This window comes from Aythya ferina (genome assembly GCF_964211825.1).
Source record: "Aythya ferina genome assembly, chromosome: 4".
NCBI classification, from domain to species: domain Eukaryota; kingdom Metazoa; phylum Chordata; class Aves; order Anseriformes; family Anatidae; genus Aythya; species Aythya ferina.
In genome coordinates, this window is record NC_140300.1 from 50927428 (window position 1) to 50951754 (window position 24327).

General features: G+C 39.0%; 1 protein-coding gene and 2 long non-coding RNA genes across 11 annotated transcripts in view; 1 reads left to right on the top strand and 2 right to left on the bottom strand.

The window, feature by feature from the left end:
* Positions 1-14971, top strand: part of PALLD (palladin, cytoskeletal associated protein) — a 194878-nt gene extending 179907 nt beyond the window's left edge. For 8 of the 9 annotated variants that reach the window (XM_084518324.1, XM_084518325.1, XM_084518323.1 and 5 more), the window contains 7 exons: positions 473-622; positions 4015-4109; positions 7988-8120; positions 9077-9284; positions 10002-10167; positions 11644-11777; positions 12766-14971. In XM_084518324.1, the coding sequence (XP_084374450.1) occupies positions 473-622; positions 4015-4109; positions 7988-8120; positions 9077-9284; positions 10002-10167; positions 11644-11777; positions 12766-12938 (1059 nt within the window). In that variant the 3' untranslated portion in view covers positions 12939-14971. Of the gene's footprint in view, positions 1-472; positions 623-4014; positions 4110-7987; positions 8121-9076; positions 9285-10001; positions 10168-11643; positions 11778-11889; positions 11941-12765 lie in introns of all 9 variants that reach the window. The other variant, XM_084518326.1, reaches the window with a different exon arrangement.
* LOC311436300 lies at positions 4503-8563 on the bottom strand. The gene is made up of 2 exons (XR_014692733.1): positions 7966-8563; positions 4503-5279 (listed from the first exon to the last, which is right to left on the bottom strand). It is a non-coding gene; the product is annotated as an uncharacterized lncRNA (long non-coding RNA).
* LOC311436299 lies at positions 9167-12791 on the bottom strand. The gene is made up of 3 exons (XR_014692732.1): positions 12636-12791; positions 11290-11396; positions 9167-9305 (listed from the first exon to the last, which is right to left on the bottom strand). It is a non-coding gene; the product is annotated as an uncharacterized lncRNA (long non-coding RNA).
* Positions 14972-24327: the final 9356 nt, after the last annotated feature.

Here is a 24327-nt window from a genome sequence, read left to right on the forward strand (position 1 = left end):
GCTTAATTGATCATTGAACAAATTAATCTGATAATTACCCTGGTTTAGGTTTTTGTTTTCTGACAAGAGAGCCATAGCTTTCTTAAGTTCTTTCTCCAGCTTCTTCATGTTTAAGGGAGACAAAAATCTGATCTGGAACGTTTCTCTGTAATGACATTTATTTGCAATTCTTGAAATGTTCAGCTGCTGCTCTGCCTTTGGGATCTGCACGGCCTTTCGCACATCTACGTTTGTTACATAAATGCTCGTGCTCCGGTCTTTCTCCCTGAACCACTGCTCTTCTCTAGCTTGGCTTTTATTGAGAGCGGCTCATGGAGCGTGGTTCTGCGCTTCTACTAGTTGATCAAACCAGATTTCTTTCATTGCTTACCAGAGAAGTTTTCAGCAGTGAATGTTTGTTAGCCCTTTGAATTGAGAAACGATGACAGTGAGCACCTACCTCTTCTCAGCCATGCCCTGTTTTCTCCCGCAGATTTATTGGTTTAAAGATGGGAAGCAAATTTCTAAAAGAAGCGATCACTACCGAATTCAAAGAGAACCTGATGGAACTTGCTCGCTGCATACTACAGCCTCCACCCTGGATGATGATGGGAATTACACTATTATGGCTGCTAACCCACAGGTAAATGAAGGTTTTGCTCCAGAGCAAACATGCTTCTGAACATGAATCTTCAGAAAACTATCTCATCTTACATATGCATAATTTAATTAACTGATGAAGTCACCATCGTGTATATAAGGTTAGATTTCTGTTTTCACCTTGCATCAGGAGGGTGGGGCCTTTCTATCTTCAAGAGATTAGCAACTCAACAGCTTTTTCTTTTTTCCTAGGGCTTGAGGTTTCAGAGGGGATGGATGTTGTTTTTTAATCACTGTTCCACCATTTGTTTTAGCCGATAACATCTCAGTACCCTGAGTATGGATGGCATATGTGTTATACGAGGGGGAAAAATCAAGCAGAAGTAACCCAGTCAGGCTCATCAGCTCTTTCATTTTTTTTCTGTTGACACCATTTTCTGACTGAGGCCAACTTTTTGAAGCGAGTGGGAGTGTATCACACCTCCACGTGCTTACATGAGGCAGTGATTGTGGCTCTGTCAGACCAAAAAAAAAAAAAAGAATCAGGCCCCTATTATATTGGGGGATGGTCTCATGGTCTTCCATGTTGATCCCAAAGTCTTAACCAATGTTCTGAAATACGGTGTTACTGCTTCGTAGTGTTATTTCTATTTCACAGATCCAATGCAAGAACATCCTAGTGAAGTAACTTTTTCAATCCACTTTTTCCTACAGCAGAGCAAACCCAGGGAAATTATTTTTGCACATGAGAAACCGAGGCAGTAACATAACTTAGGGATATAACGAATTACTTTCTTCTGTAGCACCAAATAGCTTGCCAAGACCAGGGCTGCAAGTAGAATTACACTGTAAAATAACAAACTCTATCACTGAGACAGAGTTTAATCTAAACAGGAGTGTTGTGCTCTGTTATGAATGTTGCTAGGTTACTTAACATGACACTTCCATTTGTGCCGTGCTCTTTTACTGTCAATCCCGCTCGTGTTGCAGCGTGTGAATGTATGGATGGGACTGCGCACAGGCAACGTGGAAAGAGCAGTTGTAGTCTAGCCCCGATTCTACAAATTGCAGTGCTTAAATCTAGGTTGTTTAAACCTATGCTATTCCTCCATATACAAATAACAGAATAAAGAAATAGCAAAAGGCCGAGGGAATTCTTCAAGCTGGGAACTTTTACACATGGAAAGAAGAGCGTTGTGTTACGACACTTGGTAGTTAAATTAACTTAAATTGAGCAAGTTAACAGCGGGTTTAAAAACGATTTAAAAAATGCACAGATATGCAAGTTAGGATGCAAATCCTGTTCATATTCCTATGAAAGTTGTTTTAGTGCATGTGCAGCATCTTCCTATGTAGTGTTACTGTAGGATCCAAAATCTTAGATAACTTGATGAATAAACTGCCTTTGAATCTGGGTGCTGACATCTGTCCCTGAGTAACTCATTTGAGCATGTTTAGGGCTTGCTTTTGAACATTTGTTATTCTGAGTAAAGCTCATTTGATGACACAACAGCGAATTAGTCTAGATTATTAGCTCTTGTTGTTGATGACACTAGTTTGTTAATGGTTTTTTAAATGTACTGAAATGAGGTGTTTTTGCACTGTTCCTAGTTTGGGGATTGAAAAAGTAGTTTTGTTAAATGATAAAATTCTGTCTCTGTGCTTTTTTTCCTCTTTGGAGAAAAAACAGAAGCATCCTTCTCTGGCTCCCCTAAACAAAACATCTGTCTGTTTCACCAAGCCCGTTACATTCTTCCTTCACAGTCTGATTCCCAAGCAAAGATACTCTTCTGCTATTAGCTTGCTTTTACTATGCATTTAACAATACAGTGGAGGCAAAGACGGGCTGTGAGTTAATGTACTAGCCTTTCACACTAAAAGATCTGGATTCCAATTCTTTTAAGTCATCCCGAGTGGAAATAATTTTGGCATAGCTTCCTAAATCCTAATGGATAGTTGTCCACATCTCAAAGCTATCACAAAGTTAGGCAAATTTGGCAACCTTTCCTTAAGAAAAGCAAAATACGTGGATATTGGGGAGCTCCCATCAGGGTTCTGATGGACTGGCAGATACTTGCTAGACAGTTGCTGGGTTTTGGTCATTGCTTTTAGGACCATCAAACTACAAAGCAAAAAGGCATGTTTGTGGCTGTTAGAAATCGATTTATTTCATTAAAGCAAAGGATTCTGATCATTAAAGTCCTGCCAGTTGATGCTGTCTCATTATCTGGACTAATACTAAGGAATTTATGTGTGTAAAACGACTTGTTGACACACCTTGGAAATGATCTGTGGTGGTTAATGCTGCACCATTGCCTACAGTGTGAAGTGCAGTGATCTGGAATTAAACTTCTACCACCACTGGGGTTTGCAGTAAAATTTGCCATATAACTTAATCCAGAGCAAACTGACCCCTGACCTAGAAAAACATAAAATCTTGCCTGGTTTAGGCCTTTACTTACGGGCTACATCCCTTAACTGATCTCTTGCCATTAGCTCTAAGTATGGCCTCAAGCTGGGTCCTTATTTTCTTTGCTTTTATCTCATTCTCTCCACTTTGCAATAGGCACCCACAAGTCTGGATTTCCCGTACTTTCTAGGCCATCTTCTCACGAATCACTTCCCGCATTCATCACTTCCTTCCCATTCATCCCATAACTTTTCCAAATCTTTGGCTCCCAGCTGGTTCTTCCCTATCCAAATTCCTTAGTCCTTTGTGTAGCCTTCATGTATTGAGAGACAGAGATGAGCCCAAATTGTGAGAATTCATCACCTGCCAGAAAAAAGATGAATATGCAGTGGGCCCAAAATAGAAATTCACTCGTTCCAGATGGTTTTAATGGTCTTGTAACACAAAAAAGCTTTTGCTTAAGAAATTGCTGTAGGTCATGTGCAATGGCTTATTTTAACACCATTGTTTTTCTTGTGGACTAAATGGGTCATGGGAATAAAAGTGGGACACAGACTTCATTTCTACCAGTCCAGCAGTAACAACAAGGCCATTGCCTTTTGAAGGCTGCTTGTGTCCCCGGTGAAATTGTTTTCCATGTGCCATACACAGAGAACCTGCCCAAGTGCCCCCACACCAGTAACTTAGTCAATGTACTGTAAGACTTAATTGCTGGTGGAACTACTGCTGAGGGTTTTGTTTTGTTTTTAATGAAAAAACCTCTGGGATAAAAAGTAGATGGTAGAACATTTTAACTTTATTACAGTCACAGTTATTTCAGTCTGTTTGGTGTTAGATTGCAAGCTGATACAATAGTTTAATATCTGAAGGTATCTTGACAAATAATTTTAAATAACTTTGTGAAAGAAGGGATAGTGTTGCAGACCCGGTAACAGGTGGGCAACAAAGAAGAGATAAGGTTGAACATTTATTAATATTACATGCTTTAAGTATTTTAATTTTCCTCCTCTCCATCATCATAACAGGGCAGAATAAGTTGCACGGGAAGGCTGATGGTTCAGGCTGTAAATCAAAGAGGCCGCAGCCCTTGGACATCTCCTGGCCAGCCTCATATCAGAAGGTACTTTGTGTGGTTTTTTTCTTCTTTCAATAATATCTGTTTTGAAAAATTGCTATGATGAAGAACTTGATTTAAGAAGGTAAGGTAGCCATATGGCATACAATAAGAAACCTCACCTCTGCTGAAAAATATTTCAAAATGTGCACACTAAGAATTACAAGCACCCTCTGAAATGCCATGACTTTAAAGTATCTTTTATTCTGCCTGCCTCCTCCTCTCTTGGTGGTGTTCACTAACTACTCTCACGTCTCTCACGTTAGACTGCAAGCTGTTAAGAAAGACATTGTCGCTTGCGTATTTTTTAAAACATCTCACCTGGCTAGGATTCTCTTGGGACCCTATACTTTCTGCAGCTTTTAGTAAGCATTCGTTTAAAGAAACAGCAGAAATAACTGCAAGCCACGTCGTTTATTAGAGTTGCATTTGAAATGTTTTAGTATTTTGGTGATTTCAGTTTAGGTTCTTACAAGGAATTATGAGTCGGATATAAAATATTAAACTTATCTTTGGTGAGGTTTACAATTATTCATATACAGAGCTTTGGTTTATGTTTTTGGACCATATAAGGGAATTTTCCCTTCGAATACTTCTTTATTTTTCATTTCCCAAAGCATTTATGAGGCCATTAAGCACAGCCTAGACATCTTCAGACGATACAAAAAATTCATTTTGGTTACCCAAACAGAACTGCTTTCAACAGAGTATAGGGGCTCTGGTTCAGTTGCCATAACGAGGCATGTGTTTTGCTTAATGGTCACGCAGGCCAGAGAAGCTCAATGTTGCCTAATTATGACACGTAGAATAGGTGTAACTCCCTTACATCTGTGTGCAGCAAAGAAACTCACATTGCTCATGCAGTAGTGGTAGTAGTTATGTGCTGGAGAACTGTACGTAGAAGAACCTGGTAACTAGGAAGTGTCTGGATTTTAAAGATCTCATCAATCTTCTGTCCTGACCAAACGGGGCTTCCCACAGCCTTGAAAGTGCTTCCCAGCACCTCCTGGGGAGGCGTTCCACCAGCCCCCTCCCGTGCCTCAGGTCTGGGCCTGTTGAGCTCAAAGCGCTTGCTGGGGCAGGAGGGAATTTCCTGCCACCGCTGCGTTGTGAGAACAGCCCAGAAAAGCTACGTCTGGTTGGCGTGGCCTGTCTGGTAAATAAGACACACTACACCTGCAAATAATAGGTAAAAATGAAAAGTCTCTGATAATCCATGAAGGAAAAAAATGCCACGAAGAGTCAGGTTTCAGCGGAATTAGTCAATGCATGATGGTGAGAAAGGGGAAACGACTTTAAAAATGGGGAATGGAGAAAGGAAAATAGGTAAGGGCAAGGCAACACTGAGCAGCGACACTTCTCCTTTCTGGAGGATAAAGTGCAGATGGATCTCTTTCGGCAACAGGCAGAACCCAGGGGTAATAATGGGGAAGGCTCCTTTTGCAGTCTTGCTAAATGCAATTGAAATCCAAGGCCACTTACAGCTGGTATTTTGCTTTTTAATTGCTGCAAGCACTCAGGTGCCACTAGAGCTTTAGACGGGTGTCCAGTAAAGTAATGAATTATAAACCGGAGATTTCCATACAGCAGTTTAATTAAAATTAGGGCAATTACTGGGAATTCTTATTTCCTGTACAGGAGGTCTGTTTCTGCTAAGCATTCAGCACAGTGCTATTTCTGTTCAGCAGCTTTTCCCACTACTTCCATCGCCCCGTTCTCCCCGAGACTGATGAAATTCGAGCATGTAACACATTCCTATGACAGACTCCCACCATCAGCTTCTCTCCTGTAGCATACCACAGTGCTGCGCTCCCCCCTATGCTGTATGATTTGTCACGCATATTTCTATACACTTTTGATAAGTAATACTCCTGTGGCCTTACAGTGTTTTTTTTCTGTAAGCTTTTTTTGCTTCACGGCAACAAAAACATTTTTACAAGTGTAATTATTATCTTAATGAACTTTATGACTTGTTACACTGTTGACAGGCTTTTTCCTGAGGTATTGTTAATCTCCTACTGAACGTGTTCTGGCAGAAGAGCTCTCTGGTTTTGTTGTCTTCACTACTTTGCAGCCGTTTTAGACCATTTAGAACTTTCTAGTTGTCTTTTTGTTTTTAATGTCATATTTTTCTGAAATTTGCTTAGCTTGCAAAAATGACCTTCTTAGCATTCTTCTGGGATGAGGTTTTGAATTACCTGAGGTGTACCAAGCTTGGTAGACATCATGGTGCTCAACACTGCAGCACCCAAGTGGTGTTGAGTGCTCTTTAAGAGCACTGCAGCCACAGCCCCAAACAAATCATTTTAAAATGCATGGGATTCAAGGAAGATTGAAAAAAAAATGCATTCCTATTGCCCCTGCTCTCAATTAGAGCATTGATTTAAACTTGATCTCCTTTATCCCAAATTTGTGATGATTATCACGTGGTCTGTCATGAAGTGTTCCCCAGCTTGCTAGTGTGCACTGTGCCACACCACCCCGCAGAGTCTCCCCGGACACATTTAGACCATGATGTCAGCACTGCTGCAAGTTGCTGCACAGTTTAATGCCCACATTGCAATTCTTACTGAACCTGCAGCTAATCCAAGGGTATTCCTGCCTATTGCGCTTCGTCATTCCTAGACATCTCAAGTACTTGGCTCTTTTCATTTCTTTTCCTTTATTTTTTTTTTTTAACCACAACAGGTTTTAGAATAAAAGTAAATGGTTTCACCTCTCAAGGTTAAGGCTTAAAAGCCATCTGCAATTTTAGGGGTAAATTTATAAAGAGGCAAGAAGAAATGCATTCTTAATTTCTGACACTAGACCAAATAGCATGCTGATTTAGCTTTCCTTTCAAATCTGTACTTTAAAAAACCTAGTTAAGATTCAAGAAAATACTATCATTAAAAAACTGCTTTAATGACAAACACTTAGCCTCTTTATTTTCCACTTCATCTGGTGTAATTTTTTCCCCCCTGCTTTGATCAATGCTGCCATTTTGCAGCTGCAGCAGTGAGGTGGTGGTTTTCAGAAGTACTTTCACGCTTCTATGGTGCTAGTTAACCTACTTGGCTCAGCCTCACAAGGCACTGAGAAACACTCGTCACTTGGACCTTTAAGTAAGTTGTCCTCTTAAAAGCAGTACCTAACCTTGAGTAGCTTGCACTTGACTAGATACCATCATTTCTAGCAGGTCTTACAGAACTAATTACCAAAAGATATGAATATAGCTTTTTTTAAAAAAAATTACCCATCCATCTTTCAGCCCAGCTGCATGCGTATGAGGTATGTGTATTGGCAAAAATGGTTAGGGACTCGCCAACTAGAACAAAACATTGCTTGTGAGCTGCAAAGCAGGAGCTATTGAAGGAGCTGTGGGCATGCCCAATGGCAAAAAAGTGAGGTGCTTCAGAGCTGGCTTTAGACATCTGAAAAGCTACGTAAGCATTAAATGGGGAAAAACTATCCAGAGCGTTACATTTTAATACACAGAATTTGCTATACAGCCTTTGGTGGTGCAGAACAAGAGAAGATGAAAAATAACCAAGTGTGATGTGAAAAGGCTCTTCTCCACTGAGATGAGTTAGCTTTTAGCTGCTGTTGTTTTCTGAAAGGTAAACATAATTAACAAACAGCACACGCATTGTCTGCTGTAATCAGCAACAGTGAAGGGTTTAAACGCACAAGACGCTAGAAATGAGGAACTGAAGCTGTGCGCTAAGGTTTGCCAGCTTCTTTTATTTGTATTGCAGTGATTTAAAGACTAAACAAAATGTACTCTCGTGTATAAATATATGATTATTACAAGTATTCTGTAGCAAGATTGCTGTCTAGATGTTTCTAGATACTTCTGATTTAGTGAAAAAAAATAATTTACCTTTATTTCGTGTTATTTCAAGACCACGATCTCGATCAAGGGACAGTGGTGATGAAAATGAACCAATTCAGGAACGATTCTTCCGGCCTCATTTTCTGCAGGCTCCTGGCGACATGACTGTTCAAGAAGGAAAACTGTGCCGAATGGACTGCAAGGTAAGCGTCAAGCAAAGGACAGCAGCTACCTTTCCATAACCTTGGCTGAGTCAAAAAAAACAAGTTAGATAAGATTTTTTTTTAATGCTATTTTACCTATTTGCAGTATCAATGGGATAATTAATCTTGCTGCTTATCAGCAAAAGTTGACAATAAAAACTTGCTCCAATGAAATGGCTGCAGGCAAATCTTACAGCTAACGGAAAGCTGATTTTTAGAGTTGAGCTATGTTGGGGTGTGGGGGGAAGCAGCAAACACCATAAAGACAGTGCTTTTCCATTTTAAGTCCTTTTACCACTTCAGTTTCGATCCTCTGTTAGTTTCAGACAGTCTAATCTTGATTTATGACTTTGCCTTGCGGAATTAATTAAGGCTTGGACTTCTTCTGTTTGCTTTCTGCTGGTACATCTGGGAGAAGCTGTTTGTTTTTGAGCAGTACCCCCAGCAAGTGGCATGGCTTTCAGCAGTGCCGGACTCGTTCACACAGTCCAAGCATAAACTAGTGCAGGCAGCGCTGTCACTAGGTTATACCTCAGTGCAATGGAATTTAGAGTTCAATAAGTAGTCAGCTAACGTCTTTTTGTCTGCAAGTTTTCCACAAGAAATTAATTCAGAAAGGAGTATCTTTTTATTCCACATGAAGAGCAAACAATGAAAAATGACAAAAGGTGTCACCCTGCCTTTTGTTTTGCAATGTATTATTATTTAGATTCTAGCGTATCTAAACACCGATCTGTTTTCAGTCACACCCATAAGACATCACGGAATTCAGGGAGTTGGCCAGAAAGTAAGTAAATTAATACAACCGAGTCAATGTGTAATGCAGGGTGGAATTAGTAAATCTTGTGGTACACCTGCACTAGCAAACAATCCCCAGCTCCTCTGAGGTAACAAGTCAGGACTCCTCTGGTGCTCTGCATGGCTAACAGTTTCCCACTGTTCTGTTCACACCAAAGGTTAGCGGGTTACCAACTCCCGATTTAAGCTGGCAACTTAATGGAAGGCCCATTCGTCCCGATAGCTCACACAAGATGCTGGTGCGTGAGAACGGCGTGCACTCCTTGATCATAGAGCCCGTCACGGCTAGAGATGCTGGGATCTACACGTGCGTTGCCAGCAATCGAGCTGGTGAAAACACATTCAGCCTGGAGCTCGTCGTTGCAGGTAATGCCTTCGTGCTGAGCGCTGCAAGAGGAAAAGCGAAGTGCTGTCAGATGATGTGGCTGAGGGGCAGGGAGCTAAGGCGGGGGAAGCGTGCAGTAACGGGACTGCAGCACACGTCTGGGCGGCACGGTTACGTTCCGTGTTGGCCAGGGCTGGCTGGCACGTAACCTTCGGGCACGCATGTAGTGACGAACAGAGGGCTGTGAGCCTGAGGGACAGCTGAGGCCACAAACCAGACTTCACCCCAATGTGCTTCTTATTGGCAGTTTGTGCAGAGCTGTATCTACCTCTGGGTTGCTAGCATGATGTGATTTGTGTATTTCACAGGATGTGAGATTAATGCCATTCCATCCTTCTGGCAGAGCACTTCCTTCTATAATTAAAGGCTCATCCTTTTATGGAGTATGAAGGCGCACTGTTTAACAAGCACGGTGCAGCCAATTAATCTCGTCTTCATGCTCCACATTTCGGTTCTCCTGGGGGCCGGGGCGGGGGAGGAAAACACTCAGCTCTATTAGAGCTCACTTCTCCTTTATTAAAATACTGGTGTGGCTGTTGTCTTCAGAGGAATCAGGGTTGGACTTTGTGATTAATGAAGACAACACTTAAGTTTCCTGCCACTTACGTTTTTCATTACTGTTCTTTAGCATGCTGCTGAAAGAAAAGCTCACTTTTTAAAGACTAGTGTCAACATTTCTGCGATTTTTATTTCCACAGCTAAGGAAGTACACAAAGCACCTGTGTTTATAGAGAAACTACAAAACACAGGCGTGACTGAGGGATTTCCAGTGCGACTGGAGTGTCGAATCTCGGGGGAGCCATCGCCTCAGATATTTTGGAAGAAAGAGAATGAGTCACTCACACACAGCACTGACCGAGTGAGGTTAGTATGATTTACAGTAATCTCATCATGCATCACTTCAATAATGGTTGATCCTGTAATGCAACCGAAAAACTAGAAGATAAGAGTGCTTTGGGTGAACAGCAGGTCATAAATATTAACTAGTTACTGTAATACCGTTCGACATTTATTCAAACTTGTAGCCAGCATGGTGGCTGAGCTAGAATTAAAATGTTAGCTTTGTTTTCCAGCCTGGGACTTGAACAGCTATCTTTGCACTTAAAGCACTGTGTAGTGGTATCTTCTCTCTTAGAACTAAGACTTAGCTTTACTTACAAGCCCAGGTTCTCTGCAGTAAAATTTCTCTATCTGCTGCTTAGCAGAAACATTGATACTTAACTCTGCTGTGTATTAAGCAAAAGAGCTTTCCTGAAGGACAGTACTGGGATAGCTAAATATCCATACCAGTGCAAAATCGTAAGACAGAAGTAGTGGAGACACTAACGCTCCATCTCTTCCTTCTCCCCGCTCAGTATCCTGACTGGTGGGAGCTGATGTGTGCTCCGTGTGGCCCAAAGTTTATTTATGCCCACTCAAGTGGATCTAACTCCATGAGACAACTGAGGGTTTTAAAATTTTACAAGAGGTAAATGCTTTATGCAGGGCTTTATGCAGACTTTTCTCCAGCATGTAGTAAATGCTAGTTCAAGCAGAGTAATTGTGCAGCATCTCACTTCTGCCTCCTTCATTCTTCAGCACGCCATTTTCCCATGCTCCCTCTGGGAACCAAGGCAGCTAAATGCTGAACCCAACTCTGCTACTACAGCATGTGCGTGTCTCTGAATCCAGCTATGAGTTAGTGCTGGCCCTTAAATCCCCAAAATCATCTTTATGTAGAAATACTATAAGGACAGTGGGAAAAATGTCATTATATAACTTTTTTTGGATTGTAAAATCTTTAAGTTTGTCACCAGCATTTGATTGCATTTTGTAAAAACACTGAAGAACAATTTTAATATAAACGTTTTAATATAAACATTGTAATATAAAAACTTTGATATAGTATTTAATATAATACTTAAAATTAATATAAAAAGGAACTCATTACTGATATGACACTAATAAATTCTTGGGTCTTCAAAGTAACTACAAATATTTCAGTACCTCGTTCCTCATGTGAAATCTGTCGTCCTTTCCCCACAACAAAGTCTGGGTAAGTTCTGACATCCCCACTACGTCGATGTGACTTCCAGATGTTGTAACCTGTAATTCTGAAAGAGAAATTGCTGCATGTGGTTTTGCTTTTTAGTTTTTCAATACAGGATATTAAACTGCCAAATTGTGGAGCACATTCAAGGTTTTATTTCCAACTTGCTAATTTCAGAGGAAGTTTTATATTAATTAGAAGTGGACTACAATTAATTATAACTAGGATTGGGTCTGTGTACAAGGACATTTAAAAACAGTCTACGCAGGTTTGCAATTCAAATTGTAATTTTCTACTTTTCTTTTGTTTAGCATGCACCAGGATAACTATGGCTACATCTGCCTGCTTATTCAGGGAGCTACAAAAGAGGATGCCGGGTGGTACACCGTTTCAGCTAAGAACGAGGCTGGGATTGTGTCTTGCACTGCCAGGCTGGATGTTTATAGTAAGTGGCTTCCTTTTTCATGATCATAATGATCCCCCAAAAGCAATAGTTCTCCAAGTTTTGGTTTGTTCGCAGAATGGTTTACATGGGTCTCTTTTTCTTTTGTTTATAGTTTCTCCTCAATAATAACGATCCACATCAAGACAACAAATGCTCTGTCAAAGTACTCCCACCATCTTTCAGATATCTAAAGCAAAACGAGCATGCATGCTTTCTATTTTTGCTTAGTATATTATAGCTAATTAACAACAGATAACGGCATGATAACATTAATTTTGTGGATCATTATTACTGTTGCTCTGCTAGCACTTCCCTAACCTTTTGTATTCTTTTATCCATTAGTCTGTAATACACGGGTGACTACCAGAAGTGTAGTAGATGTAGTAGTAGTAGCCTTTCTGCTTAATTATTCAGTTTGTTCCAAAGCAGCCCCTTGTACAGTGACCATTTTCTTAAACTAAAATCCATTACCAGTCCTCATAACAAGAACAAAGGAGATGAGAAAATTGGAATAGTAAACAATAGTTTCAATGACTTGTGAATTAGAAACTCCGCTCAGCATTCTTCTGCATACAAGGGGTGGCAATGATTTATTTTCCCAAACAACAACCAGATCATTTCTTTTCCTGACCAACAACCATCCCTAGAACAGGCCTGTCACTGTAATATTAGTGCACAGACATTAATACCTTGCTGTTGCCCTTATCAATCATACAAAGAAAGGTAGAAAGCAAAGCCAAAAAGGCAAAGGAACAAACAGATACTTGATTTTTACTAACCACATTTGATGGTGAAACTAGATGCTGAGAAAAAAAAAAAAAAAAAAAAAAAAAACACCAAGGAATGAAACAAACTTACCTTTGATGTGATGCTTCTCAGCTGCTCAGAAATTAGTTATCTCCTTCACAAAGGGTTGATTGTGCGTCTGGTACACTTTGTTGCAGAGGTCAAGATGTCTAATTTTTTTTTCTTTCCTTTTAATCTGTAGCTCAGTGGCAACAACAACCTCAGACAACCAAGCCAAAGAAGGTGCGGCCCTCGACCAGCCGATACGCTGCACTTTGTGACCAAGGACTAGACATCAAAGCAGCTTTCCAGCCTGAAGCAAACCCAGTCCACCTGACAATGCAGTCTGGTTTGGTAGAGAGCGATGATCTGTAGACCCGAGCTGCCATTTCCATCATTTTCTTTCAAAGCAGAAACACTGAAAGCCATTGCCTTGACCAATGATACTCCTATGTCACTTTATGCAAAGGCAGACACCTTCAAGTACGAAAGATAAACGACAAACACAATAACCATATATTCCTTTTTCATTATACCAAATTAGAAGAATAGGTAGATTATTAATAGAAATGTACACATTGCACAACAGATCACGTTCACCGATTCCTTATACCTAAGTTGCTTCAGCTCTTACGAATAACCCTTTTCATAAAGGCCAACCTGCATCAGTGAGACAGATTTTTCAGAAGAAAACACTATTTATCACTACTTGTCTTCGTAAGCCGTAAGTAGATGCTACACAATCTTAATGGTGCGAGACATTTTATTTGAGGCCATTAGATCACAAGCAAATTAGAATGTATGGTTATCTATAGCTCTGAAATGGCAATGCATTCTGATAGCTACAGTGAACAAGTGCAATATTGTAAGAAAAAACAGGAAGGGACAAGGAAAAGAAACGTAAGCAAATGTTGTAACTCTAAAACCTACTTTTTATTCTACAGTGAAAAAAAAAAACAAAAACCTTGCCTTAAGTGCCGTTAGTATGGACAATTCTATAAAGCAACATTGATGCCATAATTTAAGTTCTTTTGTATTTTTCCTTTCTGCCACCTAGGAGGAAGCTTACGTAAAACATACAGCAAAGATTACTTAAGCGTAAGTAATTTAACTTCTTCAAGCTAATGAAGAAAAAGAGCTGACATGTCATAAGTCTACTCCAGACTATAAATCTTAGTTACTAGAGGAGAAAAAAATGCCGGCAGTACGAACCAGTGCAGTAGGTTACTGCAAGTGGTGGGAGGGGGCCAGGGCAAGAGGTTGAAACTCTGCGGATTTCCCGAGGACAGCCTGTGACCTCGTAACGCTCCCATGGAAGAGTCTGAAATTCTAAGGTGAGCTGAAAACTAGGGAACGTACGTATGGGACGTCTGACTGTTTAGAGCTTGTGTAACGCGTATGAGGATTTTAGAAATGCATAGTAAGTGAGAAATGGGTTGAGACTGCAATAGGAATTCCAATGAAAAGTATACACCATAGGTGAGAAGCTCGCATATCTGAGGAAGCAGAAAATGAAGATGGACAAAAGCACCACCACAGCGTGCGCCATTTTTTCTCCTTAACATAACACGGCATATGTCTTTGGTGGACTTTTTTTTTTTTTTTTTTTTTTTTTTTTTATTATCCTCCCTATTGTAGGCAAACTACAGCTCTTTAAATGGGTGCAGTCTGTGCACAGTAGATGAAATGCCTTAAAGCTACTTACAGAATGCAAGGCAAATCCACATCAAACTGGAGCCCTACCTAGTCAGACCTGATAAGGTAGTTTTAAATTAGAACCAAATGAATTTTGGATGAGGGGGAGGGAGGGATGGAAGAATTACTAGACCTGACAAGAAAAATGAGCATTTGATGGTACGAGCATACTTTGCTATGAAAGGAAAACACTGTATTCCTTATATGAAGCACATATATGGTATCTTTCATTATTTATAATAAAAGTGTTGAAATCTTTTATCTCAGTTCAGTTATTCAGAAGTCCTGTACTTAGTTTTTTTTTTAATTTTGTAATTGTGTACACCATATATTGCATTACTGCTATACGTGTATTGCTTTGTAAGTACACAAAGTTTGTTATGTTTTTAGTGACTAATAAACCTTAGCACGTAAGTTAGTACTATTCTGTGCAAGCTGGTGCAGGATATGACCAGTGCTGGGGATCGTTACTCTAAATTAATGTCATAGTCCGTCATATGGGAATAATCTGATTATATTCTAGAACAAGTATGTCATATCATTTGCCAAATTTTTCACAACTGTGACATGCTAATTTACTTTTTTTTGTTTAGCTTCACTAGCATTATTTTGCCACCTTTTATTTGTATTTATAAAAATGTACTATCATTACTTTGGATTGTTGTGCTGGTATAATGTGGGTTTAACATCAATAAATATTACACAAATAGAAAGCTTTGCTTCTGGTAAGACTATTAACTGTTTCACTACAAGATTTAGAAATTTAAATGTTATGAATACAGATGAAATGAGGGCTATACGAAACATCTACAGCTGACTACAATGTGTTTGTTTATCATAATGCTGCCCTTGTGACCCTAAATCTTGCTAAACAAAACAGGAACATGACCCTTAAATTCTGAGATACTTCTGCACAATGGAAGTACCTGAAGATGCTTTTTTCACAAGACACGACAAAAGGTGTAGTTTTAATATCTAGTAATTGCTATATGACATAACCAACAACTGATTCTAAGTAAAGGGCACCATGCAAGTGCTGTTAACTTGGTTTAAGAACAGAATTCTGAAAAGGTAGCAACAAAATTAAGCAAAAAAAGTGTTAAGACTTACATGTAAAATCCTGAATGTTAACTAGCTTCAACTTCTCTCCTTTCTGCACAGAGATATGGGGAAAGCTGTAAGATAATCAATTTTTTCTTTTAGGTTTACATTTTAAGCACTGATCACTACAAACAGTTATCAGCAATTGAGTGAGTACTGATGTTAATGACCTACAACTGAAGTCTATGGAGTTGTCTGCTTACAGTAATTTTGGGTTTGGCTGAGAGTGAAAAACTCAGACTGCTCTTGTGAGCTAGTTAAGATGAGGTCATCATCACTTTTTGCCTCTGTATATATGTACACATACACACACTTATGTAGTAAATCACATCTCTAAGCAGCAAAGTTGTTTTTATGAAAACATTCAGCAGTGCTGTTACTTAGTTACTGGGACTGTTTGGGTTTACAGTTCAGAGATACAAGTGTGGCACAAGAAAAGTGACATACTTTTCAAGCCAAAAAAATTGAATTCTTGGAAGCATCAAAGTAACTTTCAGCATTTTACTCTCCCTCCACAAACTCCAAAGGCAGACAGTATTATGTGAAAGCGTACTTTTAACGCTTTATTGGGGGGGGGGTTGGAATTCTAACCTTTTGTAAGACTGCAAGTTTAGCTATGGGAAGACTTCCAGTTATTTAGGAAGCTGATCAGTCTAAGGCTCGATACACCATTCTGGATGCTGACAAAAACCCCTTTCAAGCACCAAGAGTGACGTGCAAAATTCCACATGCATGAAGGGTTTTTTGTTTGTTTCCATTTCATAGCATACCTTAATACAGCATAAATGTTTATCCTGCAATTTCATGACAACAGCAACTAACACTAAAAAAAGTTTCCACCTCAGCCAACTGGAGGTTGGGGATCAAACCAAATTACAGTCCAGCATGAAGCCCCACCTGATGCACTGTACATGTAGTTTCAGTCTCTGTTACCCCTTTCAAAGGTCATTTTCATTCATTTTGTATGCTAATAAATGCCTCGATTCCCCAGATAGGGGGGAACTGCACCCTGAGCTCTGCAAGCAACCCAAACAGATGTAATATATGAGTATGCCGTGAGCTCATATTACCCACCATGTAGTGGTGCTAGGATAACCAGCTATGGCTGTGTGACCCATCTGCCAAACCCACAGTTTGGAGTGTAGGTAAATTAATGCACAGTTTGGAAATGCCTCCTCAGCTTATGCATGTTTACAACATACTCGTGCCTCTGCCTCACAGTTCAGCTGTACACGCAGGCACTAGAGCCTGCTCACATTTTAGCTAGTTCTCCTGACCAGGCCAAAAGCAAAAGCCCCTCCCCGGCACAGCATTTCTATTTGAACAGAACTGTAAGCACGTAAACCACATCAGTCAGATGAAAACACACCTCTTGTCCCAAGAACTTTACAATCTATTCCACACAGCACACAGCATTCTTTAATGTGTCTTAAAGCTAGGAACTGTAATACAAAATTCAGCTACAATTTGAATTTTAACATTGTTAATACATAAAATAATCCCATACTGCACTCAGTCTCTAATAAAATGTGTTGGAAACATAATGCTCAACTCACATTTACAGCAAAAAAAAACAGATCACAAGAGGCAGTACCTGTACAGCCATGTCAGCAGCTATCAGGAGGAGGATGAACGATCTTAAATCCAACACTAGGGAAGAGAAATTCTTCCTTTATAAAACAACTGCACTGCAAATAGGTAAATCCTGGGGAAGGGTCAAGCCTTGCAATCGCTGTCACTCACAGTCCAGTTTTGTAGTAGCAGAAACAGGCCAGAAAACAGCTGCAGAACAAGAAAAAAAATCACTAAAAAAAAACAGCACATGGCCACTAGTCAGAATGATTACATCATTTACAGCAGGAACACAAATATCACACTGAATGGATTAGGGTGTTGTTGGTTTTTTTTTTTTTTCTGTTTTTTTTTTTTTTTTTAATGATTTTTTAAACCTGTAACTAAATACATTGTCAAGCTTTTTTTTTGTGATCTCTTTACCCAGAAATCATGTAGCTATTGTACAAAGATGAACCTGGGGTACAAAAACGGATTGCCAAGGCCAGGACCCTTACATGTTACTGCACAAGGTGTTAAAATTATTTATTTAATATAATTATTATATAATTTCCCATACAAACAGGTAACACATCGCTATCCTGTTGGAGGTGAAGAACTAATGGATTTTGATTTTGGTGATTTTTTTTTACATGCAGTATTTGTCCAAGCAACCGCTAAAGTTATTTGTAGAAAAGTGCCTGTCTAAAAGCAAGCCTGTTTTACCACACTATTCCATAGTATAATGTACCACACTACTTCTAATTATCAACCCACTTCTTCCTACAATACTTTAGAATCAGAGTCATTGAACATTTTTTGTCAAACACAATCTACTATAGAAGTTTTACCTTTCTCAAATTCAGGATTAGCTTAAGCTGTACAATCCCTGAGCTTTTATTACTTCACGTAATGTGTAATAATAAAAAAAAGCAAAATAAAATGTAATTCTAACCGTACAACCGTTCGTAAAGCCAAACATCTTGAACTGTACGTGAATGCTGTCATTTGAGGTATGCAACAGCAGCAGCTTTCAAGAATTTCACTATGAAAAGCTCCAGATCCACTTTCCACTTGGAAAAAAAAAAAAAAAGTGTAATTGCATAACATAGATTTCCAAATCTAAAAATAGCATTTTAATACTAAATAGGTTCAATTACTTGTTTCACTCTAGTGTGTTGTACTCAAAGAGCATAAAACAGATACAAAGCATCAATAGAAGTAATAGAAGAAGACTTAATAGAAGCTTTCACAGAAGAATGAAGTAATTCTTAGCTTAATAAACACGTATTCCCTTCCAAGCATTTTTTTTTCAGAGCACCAAATCCATTAAACAACCAACTCTGCAAAAACAAAACAAAGCTTTAATTTATTTGATTATTAGTGTTTTCTTGCAACATACAAAAAACAGTGTAAGAAAGGGCAAAGCTACCACTACTAACTGTCAACACTATAATTGAAACAACAAATTTCTGGTCATCCTATGCATCCTAAAAATGGAGATGGGTTGATAGTGTTTCTAATCACTAATTCCTAGGACAAACACATCAGTTATCTGTCTTTGCTCAGGGCAACGACGAAACAAAAAGAACATAGCACCTTAAGTGGGGGGAAAAAACATGTTGATGACCAATGCATTTCCACAGCCCTTGCTTCAGAGTTCAGATTAGTCTGGTCTGATTTTGGCAGAAGTTAAGTCAGAATTCAGAACCAATGTTATGCTCAATGTGGAAACCTGAGGAAGCTTACACAGAGCATTACTAAGCAGTTACTACAACAGAAATCTAGTTCCTTCTTACAAAGAATAATACTGTAAGGGTAGCTCAAATGAAATGTCCTTTTTAAGAGGCAAAACTAAGTTCGCTAATTATGCAATGCAAGTAGCTGCTCCTAAATACTTCTCATTAAATAACTTCTTATGATCAGAACTCACCTCACGTTAATAATCTGGTACTTTTCGCTCTTGCTGAAATGGAAGGACGCCGCCTTGATTAATCCGCGAGCAGTACGGGCACATGATAAGCATTCCTGAAAGCCAGATAGCACAGGCATGGTCATTAGAAAGAACGCACCATGGTGCTAACAGAAATGACGATTTTACAGAAAACATAGTGAACAGCTTTGCAGAAACATGCAGTAAATTCCTCACCCATCTAATATTTACTGATAAACAACACAGCTTTGCCATATAGCGGAAGGCTTAGCATGACCTTCACTCTGGTATGCTGAAAATTATGGTGAACTATAAAACTACATGTGGGCTCCATTCCATATGCCCTCCGATAAGAGCTACAAGAATACACAAAGAATGGATGCAGTTCCAGTCTACTGCTGGCAGAGCCATCTCGTGATCGAAATTCATGCTTATAGATAGACTAAATGGCCTCTACATAAAGCACATGCTGTAACTACTGTTTCTTTTTCCTAAAGCTGCAGGAAGCTTTCAGTAGAACAATACAAGCTAGCCAAAAGAAAGAAAAAAAAAAAAGAAAAAAAAGGATAAAAAGTCACACAGACAACAGCAGAAAGTAAAACGCATTTTAACAGGTCTTTAACATTTGGGTGGAGATGTCTTTAAAATACAGTTTCCAATGCAGAGGTAAAACATACTTCCAGTGAACTTAGAATTTGAGATACAGAGCTGTGAGATTTGTAAATCAGAATTCACAGAACATCAAACTGCTTCACTAACATACATCAGCAATACCATATAATCCCTTTGCAGTTTCCTCTAAAGCAATTGTTCCAAATGATGCAGCAACTTCAAACCCATCAGCATGATACGCATGCAAGGCCACCTAAACAGTGTCTGCCAGCAGCCTGGGAAACGGTAAGCTCCATCCCTGCAGCTCCATTGGCTCAGAGGGGTGTTGGCTCAATGACACCTGCCCCCATGGCCCACTTACATCATTCTCGCTATACATGTCCACAGATGAATTCAAACATTTCCAATTATCTCTCTTTTCCCTTTAATCAGCCTTGCCTTTCTCTTCTGAAACGTGGTCTTGTGTTCTCATGAACTCATTGTACAATTGCTATCAGTTGAAAGTTTTGTGATCTCTGTTACCAAAACTTCAAATTTTAACATATTGCTAAGACATTAATGAACAAGACTAATAGTGGTCTCTATTTAGTAGTTAATGAAATGATTTAGAATGCAAGAAATTTAACTGCATGACTGAGTAAGCTCAGTAGATGGGACGTAACAACAAAAAATACAAATACCAGCAGCCCCTGAAAACATGTCAAAAACTACTCCAGATGCTTCTTTAAGGAGTGACTTTGTATTATGAAAATGAGACACCTATTAAGCATACTGACATGCAGTGCCTAGAAGATCCAAACTTGGGTATGATGATACCAGGTAGGATTTCATGTTTTTTCACTTGTATGTGTACAGGGCTTAGCTAGCAAGGATTTAGTAGTGGGGGAGCTGCAGGGGGGCCTCTGTGAGCAGAGCCTAGCAGCTGCCCCATGTCAGATCAGAGCCAGCTCCAGCTGCTCCAAAAGGGACCTGTTGCAGGCCAGAGCCAAGCCAGGGAGCGACACTGGTTGGGCCTCTGGAAGAGCAGAGTTAAGGAAGGAATAAAGGGGAGTGAGAGAGTGGTATGGTGGAGCTGGGCTGTCCGTTGGTGTGAAACCAGCACAGTACATAGTCTCAACATGTTTGGTATTATCATATCCAAACTGGCAATTTGTAGATTTTGGCAATTTACTGGCAAGTAGCCAAAGCAACCTTAGTTTTAACAACTAAGACAGAAATATTAGTTTTTATTTCAAAATATGAGACTATGCTGGTAAAGTACACCAAGGAAAGAAGAAGAAAAAAAAATCTATCAGAATTGGATCTGATGTATTTAAAAATAGAGTGGAAAAAACAGACTGTCAGTTCCAATGTTGTATTTCCATGAAATGAACCAGAAATATCACAGACTGTAAAAGATATGAACTGTTAATATGAAAAATAAAAGCATAAAATAATGGAACAGTTGTAGTCATAGTCATGCTGATCTAAAGATGCCGGGCACAGCACAGATAATATTTGTTACTAACTCGGCTACTAACTATCTACAGCAAAAAGAAGCCTTCAGCACATGAGCATATGGGCTGAAATTAAACGTGTGTGGGTGAAAAAAAAAAAAATGTAAAATTGGGCTTCAGCAGAGGTCTTACTTCTGAGGCACTAAGTAGAGCCAATGCTCTTCAAAGACTTCTCTCCACCACTACATCAGCCCCACCTCTTCAAACCAATTGATTACCTGAATTAAGTGGTGCATCTGATATTGGAAAGCTCAGTTTTCATCAGCTTTTCTTAAATGAGCTATATCATGCTACAAAAAAAGAGGGAAAAAAAAGGCTCATGCTACTGCAACAGGCAATAGTCACCTCAGTTTCATGCAAAACAAGCTCTCACACTACAAGCTATCACACAGATCAAAGGAGGAAAATTTGTCCAATAGCTATAATCACTGCAGTGCATGTTTTAACTGTACTTAATGTACTAGGTCGAAAGCAGGGATTTAGATACCCACTTTCTATTCAGATTTCACTGAGCTCAATATTGAAACCTTTTCCATTTTTAAAAATCACTCCTTACATCCACAAACAGTCCCCGTTATATGGTTTTGGATTTTACACTGTTAACAGTAATGCCAGTATCAACTTTGCATCTACACAAGTAATCCACTTCCCTGGAACTACATAGAGATATTAACCAATTCCCCATGTAATAATGCCTTAGGATAGACTGCCCTCAGGAGGCTGAAAATAGATCTCTTCATGGGAAGAACACATGAACATTACACTCAGCACATATTATATACTTCTGTTACGATAAAAGAAAGATTGCAAAAGCAGTACAGTTCCTACTTACAAGCTGCAATATTAAAACCAAACAACTAAACAAACAAACAAACCACTCTCACCAACATTATGTTTCCTGTTAGAAGCATCTACTGATGATAAGCAATTGCAATGCCAACAAGGTAGGAAAAGCTTGATGTAGTCAGTTTACTACAGCAAGTTCTAAGTCACAAATATTTTTCTTAAGAGAGAAGCAGGAGAAGTAAGGCTTCAATGACTGATCCAGGAGGAAAAAAGAACACGATTTTTGAAAAAAATAAAACAAACAAAAAAAAACAATAGAAGAGGAAAGAAATTCTTTAGGAACTATGGAATAACAGGAATTTCTAAGAGTTCATTCTATACCAACACAGTAGCAGAATGGTGGTACTTAAAAAAAAAAAAAAAAAAAAAAAAGATTATAAAAATTATAAGAGAGTTCTAAGCAATGTAGCAGGTGGAAAACATGAGTAAGAACGCGTACCCTCACTTTCAATAGCAAGAGTCACAAAAATTCTGCATGTCTAATAAGAGAGTGGACTGAAGTTTTCAAAATGGAAATAAGAGACCATGGTAAGTCAGTCAAGCATAGAGTCCTATTCAAGAAATGTGCACACAAAAAAAAAAAAAAAAAAAAAATTATAAATAGCTTGGCATAAATGCTAGAAGCACATGATGGAAAACCTGAATTTTGTTTTTAATCAAGGACAGCGATGCAACAGGCATACCAGAAACTTGATGGAAGCAAGACAAATTAGGACATGATTCAAAATTATAGGAAAGTCATCAAACCTGATATCAATATATTAACTCATCAAATCAAACAGGGATTGAATTTCCAAGCCTAACAAGGTAAACACTGTTGTTCGACTGTATTATTACCACACAAACTAAGATGATGGCAGCAGCCATGACATCCTGCAGAATATCAAGGATTCTAAGGCCAGCAATGTAACTGTAATGAAGGATGGCAATTATCAGCAGGCTGGATAAATGTCACAGCAGAGATGCCAAGATTACATTCTTTTAATGCATGGTTGTTTCGTGCAGCCAATCAGCGACCCCCAGCTCTGGCTGTGGTCCCAAGACATGATTCAAAATGCTATTTTCAAAGACTGGCTATGTGATGGTAACTGACCAAGTTTATTAATAAAGACAGCAGTCCTCTACTGCAGACTTCCAAAAAAAGGAACAACATAAAGAAATATGTTAAAATGAAACCAAAAGGACAAGTCAAAAAATAAAATGCAAAAAAAGATGCAATGCAATGCATAAAGACAACACTGAGGTTGTATGCACTGAACTCTAGTATGAAGACTTTAAATACAGAAGCTCAAATTAAACAGGGGTGGGGGAAGCTAGCATGGGTTAAAAGCTACTAGAATGTAAAAGTCACCCTTCAGAAAAACAGTAGCCTAGCTTTAGAAGTCAAATGTCATTTGTCACTGAACACAAAGTTTACAGACAGCTCGGAGTTTAAAGGAATGATTTGCAAAAGCACATAAAAACTGAGCACCTTAGGAAAAGGTTCTTAGTAAAAAAGCCCCTGACCAAAATAAAAAGCCGAGTGCTCAAAGCAGGCAAGGACACAGAGAAAAAATCCCCAATCCCTGAACAAAACCCTATGTTAGTTTCTGGTAGCATGCAGGAACTTGGGTAGAACCTCAACAGACAACTTGTTGGAAGTTTTACCCCTCAGAGAAAAAACATCAGAAAGGTCAGGGCTGGGGCCTCTCTTGGATTCTTGACCACTCTTGGATTCTACATCAAATCAAGTAACTGCAGCCTTAAACTTTTTGGTTAAAACTGATCCATTATCAAATGAGTGGAGGCTGGCAAAAATGACACCAAGCTTTTCAGAACTTCGTAGGCAGAAGGATAACTCGTTTTTAAAGAAGATATTCCAGAGGGATCTAGGGAACTACATGCTACTTACCTATTTCTGCACATAGAAAACTGCCAAAAACTGTACTAAGGCACATAAACAGCAGGATAAACACACCAAGGAAAGTCAGTGTGCCTTTTGCACAGGAAGGTCATGTTTTATAAACATTTAAGAATTATTCTGAAGACTAAAAGACCATGTGAGTACAGAGATCTAGCTTACACAGCATGCTTGAAATTCTAAAATTCACATTCTCTTGCCAAAACTATTAAAGGTGCTGTGCTGTCAAGAGAAATAGCCATATTAGTAAGTTGCTTAAGGACAGAACTAACGGTCATACTTTTCTAAGGACATGGATCACCAAAAGAATCCCACAGACACCTATGTTGGGACTAGTAAAGTACAACCTGATTTCTCAGACAGCAATTTCCGAAGCCAACTAAATACATACATATGTTTAAATATATGTGTGTATATATATATATATATGTGTGTGTGTGTGTGTGTGTGTGTATATGTGTATATATATATGTAGAATCACAGAATCACAGAATTTCTAGGTTGGAAGAGACCTCAAGATCATCGAGTCCAACCTCTGACCTAACACTAACAGTCCCCACTAAACCCCACTATATATATACACACACACTTCTCAGAGTAGTTTTACAAAGTAAACCATGAGAAGGATTA